Raw genomic sequence first — 10218 nt, 5'->3', positions numbered from 1 at the left:
GGACCGTCTCCTAAATTGATTCAGCTGCGGGATCGGGGCACCACCAGTCCAGAGCTTGTTCAGGAATGGCAGCAGGCAGGTGTGAGTGCAGGCAAGTGTGAGTGCATCTGCACGCACAGTGAGGCTAAAACTTTTGGAGGATGGCCTGATGTCAAGAAGGGCAGCAAAGAAGCCACTTCTCTCCAGGAAAAACATCAGGGACAGACTGATATTCTGCAAAGGGTACAGGGATTGGACTGCTGAGGACTGGGGTAGAGTCATTTTCTCTGATTAATCCCCTTTCCGATTGTTTGGGCCATCCGGAAAACACCTTGTCCGGAGAAGACAAGGTGAGCGCTACCATCAGTCCTGTATCATGCCAACAGTAAAGCATCCTGAGACCATTCATCTGTGGGGTTGCTTCTCATCCAAGGGAGTGGGCTCACTCACAATTTTGCCTAAGAACACAGCCATGAATAAAGAATGGTACCAACACATCCTCCGAGAGCAACTTCTCCCAACCATCCAAGAACAGTTTGGTGACGACCAATGCCTTTTCCAGCATGATGGAGCACCTTGCCATAAGGCAAAAGTGATAACTAAGTGGCTCGGGGAACAAATCATCGACATGGCCAGGAAACTCCCCAGACCTTAATCCCATTGAGAACTTGTGGTCGATCCTCAAGAGGCGGGTGGACAAACAAAAACCCACATCTTCTGACAAACTCCAAGCATTGATTATGCAAGAATGGGCTGCCATCAGTCAGGATGTGGCCCAGAAGTTAATTGACAGCATGCCAGGGCGGATTACAGAGGCCTTGAAAAAGCAGGGTCAACACTGCAAATATTGACTCTTTGCATAAACTGAATGTCATTGTCAATGAAATCCTTTGACACTTATGGAATACTTGTAATTATACTTCAGTGTACCATAGTAACTACTGACATAAAGATCTAAGAACACTGAGGCAGCAAACTTTGTGGAGACCAATACTTGTGTCATTCTCAAAACTTTTGACCACGACTGTACATGCTAGACTTAGGCTATTAATTTACAACCTAATTTAAAAAATAATACTAAAAAGACAATGCCATTGAAAAGCAAGGAATTGGTGAAATGTATCAAACTATTATTCCTGGTTCATGTGTTTTCCTTTCACCACTTGAGGGAATCCACTGTGTAGATTGTTTAACGCCGACTTTTATCGGGAAAAGCATTGTCAGAAGTTGGATTTGAACCCAAGCCTCCATTCGGAGACCAGAATACTTCTTAATTTCTCCAGGAAGGATTCACTGGAACCTTAATCTGTAACCTAAAGTCTGAAAGGAAGGTAGGCTACATGCTGGACTTAGGCTACTAATATTAAAAATATGTATATTTTTTGCAAAAACATACAAGTAAATTGCCTAGGTGGGCACATTTAATACTAGGCAATTGATTAAATGTATCAAACTATTATTGCTAATTCATGAGTTTTCATTTCACCACTTGAGGCAATCCACTGTGTAGATGTATTTTGCCGCATTCATGTGCTAGTCGGAACTCTGAAATGTCTAACATGCTAACTGGTTGAACACGGCACGTGTATAACTACAACCTATTAACGAGTCAGACATTTCAGAGTTTCCTAGTTCCGACTAGCATGTAAACGAAAAGGGTGCCGACAGAGAGGGCTGCCTTGCTTCTAGCTCTTAGGAAACTTTGCAGTATTTTGTTTTTTTATGTATTATTTCTGATGTTATTAGCCCAAAATATTGTTTGTGTTATTACACACAGCCGGTAATAACTATTGGATATCAGAGCGGTGGTAACTCACCAGCACTACCAGCATTACGACCAGGAATATGACTTTCCCGAAGCGGATCCTTTGTTTGCACCCCCCTGGGCAATTGAACTGATTCCAGAGGCCGACCTAAAACAATGCCGGAGGAGAGGTACTCTGAGCGGTCTTCTAGTCCGACTTAGGAGGCGTGCACACCACCCACCGCTTCCGAGTATATTACTCGATAATGTTCAGTCTCTGGATAATAAAGTTGACGAGCTCAGGGCGAGGGTTTCTTTCCAGAGAGACATCAGGGATTGTAATATACTCTGTTTCACGGAAACATGGCTCTCTCGGGATATACTGTCCGAGTCGGTCCAGCCAGTTGGGTTCTCAGTTCATCGCGCAGACAGGAATAAATATCTCTCCGGGAAGCAGAAGGGCAGAGGTGTATGTTTTATGATTAACGACTCATGGTGTAATTGTGATAACATACAGGAACTCAAGTCCTTTTGTTCACCCGACCTAGAATCCCTCACAATCAAATGCCGACCATATTATCTCCCAAGAGAATTTTCTTCGGTTATAGTCACGGCCGTGTATATTCCCCCTCAAGTTGATACCACGACGGCCCTCAAAGAACTTCACTGGATTTTATGCAGACTGGAAACCACATATCCTGAGGCTGCATTTATTGTAGCTGGGGATTTTAACAAAGCAAATTTGAGGAAAAGGCTCCCGAAGTTCTATCAACACATCGACTGTAGTACTCGCGCTGCTAAAACACTCGACCACTGCTACTCCAACTTCCGGGATGCATACAAGGCCCTCCCCCGCCCTCCTTTCGGCAAATCTGACCACGACTCAATTTTTCTCCTCCCTTCCTATAGGAAGAAACTCAAACAGGAAGTACTCGTGCGAAGGACTATTCAACGCTGGTCTGACCAATCGGAATCCACGCTTCAAGATTGTTTTGATCACACGGACTGGGATGTGTTCCGGGTAGCTTCAGAGAATAACATTGACGTATATACTGATACGGTGACTGAGTTTATCAGGAAGTGTATAGGAGATGTTGTGCCCACTGTGACTATTAAAACCTACCCTAACCAGAAACCGTGGATAGATGGCAGCATTCGCACAAAACTGAAAGTGTGAACCCCCAAATTTAACCATGGCAAGGTGACTGGGAATATGGCAGAATACAAACAGTATAGTTGTTCCCTCTGTCAATCAAATGTCAATCAAACAGGCAAAACATCAGTATAGGGACAAAGTGGAGTCGCAATTCAACGGCTCAGACACAAGACGCATGTGTCAGGGTCTACAGACAATCACGGACTACAAAAGGAAAACCAGCCACGTCGCAGACACCGACATCTTGCTTCCGGACAAGCCAAACACCTTCTTCGCCCACTTTGAGGATAATACAGTGCCACCGACGTGGCCCGCTACCAAGGACTGTGGGCTCTCCTTCTCCGTGGCCGACGTGAGTAAGACATTTAAGCGTGTTAACCCTCGCAAGGCTGCCGGCCCAGATGGCATCCCTAGCCGCATCCTCAGAGCATGCGCAGACCAGCTGGCTGGTGTGTTTACGGACATATTAAATCTCTCCCTATCCCAGTCTGCTGTCCCCACATGCTCAAGATGGCCACCATTGTCCCTGTACCCAAGAAAGCAACGGTAACTGAACTAAATGACTATCGCCCATGGAACTCACGTCTGTCATCATGAAGTGCTTTGAGAGACTAGTCAAGGATCATATCACCTCTACCTTACCTGCCACCCTAGACCCACTTCAATTTGCTTACCACCCCAATAGATCCACAGACGATGCAATCGCCATCACACTGCACACTGCCCTATCCCATCTGGACAAGAGGAATACCTATGTAAGAATGCTGTTCATTTCCTATAGCTCAGCATTCAACACCATAGTACCCTCCAAGCTCATCATTAAGCTTGAGGCCCTGGGTTTGAACCCCGCCTTGTGCAACTGGGTCCTGGACTTCCTGACGGGCCGCCCCCAGGTGGTGAAGGTAGGAAACAACACCTCCACTTCGCTGATCCTCAACTATATCACCGCCTGGTACGGCGACTGCACCGCCCGCAACCGCAGGGCTCTCCAGAGGGTGTTGCGGTCTGCCCAACGCATCACCGGGGGCAAACTACCAGCCCTCCAGGACACCTACAGCACCTGATGTCACAGGAAGGCCAAATATATAATCAAGGACCACAACCACACGAGCCACTGCCTGTTCACCCCGCTATCATCCAGAAGGCGAGGTTAGTACAGGTGCATCAAAGCTGTGACCGAGAGACTGAAAAACTGCTTCTATCTCAAGGCCATCAGACTGTTAAATAGCCTTCACTAGCACATTAGAGGCTGCTGCCTATATACATAGATTAGAAATCACTGGCCACTTTAATAAATGGAACACTAGTCACTTTAATAATGTTTACATATCTTGTATTACTGTATTCTATACTATTCTACTGCATCTTAGTCGATGCCGCTCTGACATTGCTCGTCCATATATTTATTTATATATTCTTAATTCCATTGCTTTATTTAGATTTGTGTGTATCAAATCAAATTTTATTGGTCACATGCGCCGAATACAACAGGTGCAGACATTACAATGAAATGCTTACTTACAGCCCTTAACCAACAGTGCATTTATTTTAAACAAAAAAAGTAAAAATAAAACAACAACAAAAAAAGTGTTGAGAAAAAAGAGAGCAGAAGTAAAATAAAGTGACAGTAGGGAGGCTATATATACAGGGGGGTACCGTTGCAGAGTCAATGTGCGGGGGCACCGGCTAGTTGAGGTAGTTGAGGTAATATGTACATGTGGGTAGAGTTAAAGTGACTATGCATAAATACTTAACAGAGTAGCAGCAGCGTAAAAAGGATGGGGTGGGGGGGCAGTGCAAATAGTCCGGGTAGCCATGATTAGCTGTTCAGGAGTCTTATGGCTTGGGGGTAGAAGCTGTTGAGAAGTCTTTTGGACCTAGACTTGGCACTCCGGTACCGCTTGCCGTGCGGTAGCAGAGAGAACAGTCTATGACTAGGGTGGCTGGAGTCTTTGACAATTTTGAGGGCCTTCCTCTGACACCGCCTGGTATAGAGGTCCTGGATGGCAGGAAGCTTTGCCCCAGTGATGTACTGGGCCGTACGCACTACCCTCTGTAGTGCCTTGCGGTCGGAGGCCAAGCAGTTGCCATACCAGGCGGTGATGCAACCAGTCAGGATGCTCTCGATGGTGCAGCTGTAGAATTTTTTGAGGATCTGAGGACCCATGCCAAATCTTTTTAGTCTCCTGAGGGGGAATAGGCTTTGTCGTGCCCTCTTCACGACTGTCTTGGTGTGTTTGGACCATGATAGTTCGTTGGTGATGTGGACACCAAGGAACTTGAAGCTCTCAACCTGTTCAACTACAGCCCCGTCGATGAGAATGGGGGCGTGCTCAGTCCTCTTTTTTTTTCCTGTAGTCCACAATCATCTCCTTTGTATTGGGTATATGTTGTGAAATTGGTAGATATTAGTTGTTAGATATACTGCACTGTTGGAGCTAGAAACAAGCATTTCGCTACACCCGCAATAACATCTGCTAAACACGTGTATGTGACCAATACAATTTGATTTGATTTGATTTATGTGGCAGGTGACACTTTGCTTCTTGAAAGTCCAATATCTTGAAAACCTGACTGCTGACATATGCAAAACATTTTTGGACTGTATCAACAGAAGACTAATTTAAAAAAAATACTAATATGTCGTTTTTTTGTGGATTTTTACTTTAAGCAGCAAACTACTTCTAAGAGGTACTGACTACTTCTAAAGCTCAAATTAAATACAACAGACAATAATCAGATTTGGTTCCAACAGCCCCAGAACCAACTCATCGGAATACCCCCACCCAATGCCCTAACCAGCAATTTAGACCAGTCCAAATGGTGGTCCCGACCGAGCGCAAAAGAAGGGGGCAGGGCCGGGGGGCAGGACTCAATGTTAGGATGGTATTTTTCAATGTGCTCATCTCTCTGCCTGTCCTGTGTCCGCAATACATCAGTGCAATAATATATTGATTCATTATCATCCGTCATAGTTGATCACACCATCGCACTGCACTTCCTCTCCTTTTAAACGTTCACTGCACTTTCTCTCCTTTTAAACGTTCACTGCACTTTCTCTCCTTTTAAACGTTCACTGCACTTCCTCTCCTTTTAAACGTTCACTGCAATTTGTTCTATGTTGTACTTCACATTCTGCCATTTTTTGCACCGTTATTCAAATGACATTTTCACTGCAGTTTACAGCCTAACATATCATTTTGTACTCACTTAAAAACAATAATGCAATTATTAATTGCATTGTGGTGTTGTAGGCTAGTCTAGATAATTGTATTGTCCCTAAACAAGATCAATAGGGGAGCTTTTTGTACTGCATGTCTCATGTGCATTGACTCACCTGGCCTCTTCACTGCCTATCAGCTATTATCCCTTGTTATTGTGGATTTATATTGAAAATTGGTGCATCTTTGAATGATTTTATGTGTGGTATGATTGCTAGTTAGCCTATTGCAGATCTGGACAAACGATCCACCTACCACTATTGTCACAATGAATAGACAGTTAGATTGGTAGACTATATTGACCTGTCGTATAGTTAGCAAGTGGAAAAGCATAGTGCATATGGGAAGTTCCAAAACACCTTGATAGGGGAGGCGCATGCAAGCAGATTAGGAAATTTGTCTAGGATGGAATAAATAATATAGTAAAACCTGAAAAAGAGTGAATGTAAACCAGGAAAAAAACGTACTACCCTCCCCTGTGCCTCCAAATAAACTACACAGCCCTCCCCAAAGCAAAGAAAAGTTAAGACCCCCCACCCCCCCACCCCCACCCCCCACAGTAATTTTCGAACTGTCCCTTACAGATACTTCGGCAAAATCAACTGAACTCTTAAACAACCGTTTTAAAGGCGTTCTAACTTCAGTTGTGAGTAGATCGGTTCAGCACACATTCAGCATGAATATTTCAATCATGTTTGATAACTTTAATTTATGTAGATAATAGGCCTAAAGCATCTACAGTATTCTTTCCTTGTAAAAAATGAAGGATAGCTTATAATGTGAATGAAGTATTTTCTATTTTAAAATTCTGGACATACTAAAATGAGTAACAATACTGTGACCGGGAGGACCATGGTCCCGACTATACCTTCCATCATGTTTATTTTCGGAGTGGTGGGAAATGTCATCGCCATCGTGGTGCTCTGCAAGTCCAGGAAAGAGCATAAGGAGACCACGTTCTACACGCTGGTTTGCGGTCTGGCTGTTACGGACCTTTTGGGGACCCTCCTGGCCAGTCCAGTCACCATCGCCACTTACGTGAAAGGATCTTGGCCAGGTGGGGACCCACTCTGCCAGTATTTCGGATTCATCCTCCTCTTCTTCTCTTTAGCGGGGCTCAGCATAATATGCGCAATGTCCGTGGAGAGATACTTGGCGATAAATCATGCGTATTTTTACAACGACTATGTGGATCAGAGACTGGCGGGGTTGACTCTTCTGGCTATCTACATCTCAAACGCGCTTTTCTGCGCTCTGCCTAGCATGGGTCTGGGACAAGTCAAAAAGCAGTACCCACAAACCTGGTGCTTCATAGATTGGCGGAGCAACGTGAGTACTGATGCCGCCTTTTCTTACATGTACGCGGGGTTCAGTTCGATTCTAATTCTGGCCACGGTGATCTGTAACGTTCTGGTGTGCGGGGCTTTGATCCGGATGCACCGGCAGTTCGTTCGGAGGATGTCCTTGGGGACAGACCCAGGGCGGAACACAGACCCAAGAAGGAGACGCAACTTCGGGCATCTGGCAGGCGCGGAGATCCAGATGGTGATTGTACTCATCTGCACCTCAGCGGTGGTGCTCATATGCTCAATTCCACTAGTTGTACGTTTGTCTTCTCACTTTGTGAAACATTTTACTCCTTTTCCTATTAGCACAAATACCATTTTAATTATTTACGCACAATATTCACATTTACACACGATTTTATATTTTACGCCTGTACATCGTTGTGAATTTAAAAAATATTTAGTTGTTTCCTCCATGAGTTGTTAATAGTCCCAACATGACATTAGAATAGTTTACTCATAGCTTATGCGCATAGTAGTGTAGGCCTATATTGCATATTCTGCTTTGTACACTGCTCAAATCAGTCTCCATAAGGACAGGTGTGCATTTAGACAACTAGATCTTTAAAATGGTTAGTCATGATTTGTTGAGCAATTTGGCAATGCATCACGAGCACAAGCACGCGCGCACGCCCACACGTACACACACACACACACACACACACACACACACACTTCAATCAGATTCAATTCAATTTACCTTGCAGGTGTCAGCAAGCTGTATAAAACATAAATATCAATGTCAATTCAATTCAGCTGGGCAAAATAAAGTTATTCAATTCCATTAATTATCTCTCCCTTGCAGGTGCAGGTGTTTCTGAACCAGCTGTATAAGACTCCTGTGGAGCTGAGACTGGAAAAGAACCCAGATCTGCGGGCAATCCGCTTCGCTTCCTTCAACCCCATCCTGGACCCCTGGATCTACATCCTCCTCCGCAAGGCCATGCTCCTCAAGCTCATTGAGCAGATCAAGTGTCTGTTCTGTAAGATAGGAGCATCGAGGCAGCAGAGACAGAACTGCCACTGCATGGATGCACACCAGCTCCCCTCCTTCATCTCCTCTAGAGAGTCACCCTCACTGGTGTCCCGCGAGCTGAGGGAAGTTTCCAGCACCTCTCAGACCCTTCTCTACCTGGCCGAGGGAAGTGAGACGTACACAGGAAGCTGCCATCACACAGGAGAGCAGTTTGGGTTCCGCACTTCCTCTGTCCAAGACCCCCGAAGTTCTTATTCATCAGAGCAGAGCAATACAGAGGACGGGAGCAGAGAGGCGCCAAATCTAACCAGGGACCTCTCTGGTGCGACAGGAAAGACCACTCAATTGTGTGTGAAAGACCAGGCTCTTCATGTGTCGCGAAGCAATGAGACAGTACAGGAGAAATGCATATAAGTCTTGTTTATTTGGATTCCCATAAGCAGTTACTTCCTCAACAGCTACTCTAGTACTCCTCAGTCCTCATATTATTGTGAGGTTTCTGTGAGTCAGAGGGATGCCACACTTAAACTACCGGTCAAAAGTTTTAGAACACCTACTCATTCAAGGGTTTTTATTTATTTTTACTATTTTCTACATTGTAGAATAATAGTGAAGACATCAAAACTATGAAATAACACATATGGAATCATGTAGTAACCAAAAAAGTGTTCAACAAATCAAAATATATTTTATATTTGAGATTCTTCAAATAGTCACCCTTTGCCTTGATGACAGCTTTGCTTTTCAACTAGCTTCATGAGGTAGTCACCTGGAATGCATTTCAATTAACAGGTGTGCCTTGTTAATACGTTTGAGCCAATCAGTTGTGTTGTGATAAGGTAGGGGGGTATACAGAAGATAGCCCTATTTGGTAAAAGACCAAGTCCATATTATGGCAAGAACAGCTCAAATAAGCAAAGACAAACGACAGTCCATCATTACTTTAAGACATGAAGGTCAGTCAATCCGGAAAATTTTAAGAACTTTGAAAGTTTATTCAAGTGCAGTCGCAAAAAACATCAAGCACTATTATGAAACTCTCATGAGGACCGCCACAGGAATGGAAGACCCAGAGTTACCTATACTGCAGAGGATAAGTTCATTAGAGTTACCAGCCTCAGAAATTGCAGACCAAATAAATGCTTCACAGAGTTCAAGTAACAGACAGATCTCAACATCAACTGTTCAGAGGAGACTGTGTGAATCAGGCCTTCATGGTCGATTTGCTGCAAAGAAACCACTACTAAAGGACACCAATAATAAGAAGAGACTTGCTTGGGCCAAGAAAAACGAGCAATGGACATTAGACCAGTGAAAATGTGTCCTTTGGTCTGGAGTCCAGATTGGAGATTTTTGGTTCCAACCGCCGTGTCTTTGTGAGACGTGGTGTGGGTGAACGGATTATCTCCGCATGTGTATTTCCCACCGTAAAGCATGGAGGAGGAGGTGTTATAGTGTGGGGGTGCTTTGCTGGTGACACTGTCTGTGATCTATTTAGAATTCAAGGCACACTTAACCAGCATGGCTACCACAGCATTCTGCAGCAATACGCCATCCTATCTGGTTTGGGCTTAGTGGGACTATCATTTGTTTTTCAACAGGACAATGACCCAACACACCTCCAGGCTGTGTAAGGGCTATTTTACCAAGAAGGGGAGTGATGGAGTGCTGCATCAGATGACCTGGCCACTACAATCCCCCGCCCTCAACCAAATTGATATGGTTTGGGATGAGTCGGACCGCAGAGTGAAGGAAAAGCATCCAACAAGTGCTCAGCATATGTGGGAACTCCTTCA

At 44.6% G+C, this 10218-nt stretch overlaps 1 protein-coding gene across 1 annotated transcript; it reads left to right on the top strand.

The window, feature by feature from the left end:
* The first annotated feature begins 6832 nt into the window (after positions 1-6832).
* On the top strand, positions 6833-8957 carry LOC121584225 (prostaglandin E2 receptor EP4 subtype-like). The gene is made up of 2 exons (XM_041900054.1): positions 6833-7702; positions 8252-8957. The coding sequence occupies exons 1-2, from the start codon at positions 6923-6925 to the stop codon at positions 8834-8836; spliced, it is 1365 nt and encodes a 454-aa protein (XP_041755988.1). The 5' UTR covers positions 6833-6922; the 3' UTR covers positions 8837-8957.
* Positions 8958-10218: the final 1261 nt, after the last annotated feature.

The sequence above is a fragment of the Coregonus clupeaformis genome, chromosome 16, assembly GCF_020615455.1.
Source record: "Coregonus clupeaformis isolate EN_2021a chromosome 16, ASM2061545v1, whole genome shotgun sequence".
Classification (NCBI taxonomy): Eukaryota; Metazoa; Chordata; class Actinopteri; order Salmoniformes; family Salmonidae; genus Coregonus; species Coregonus clupeaformis.
This window is presented reverse-complemented; position numbering and strand designations above follow the sequence as displayed.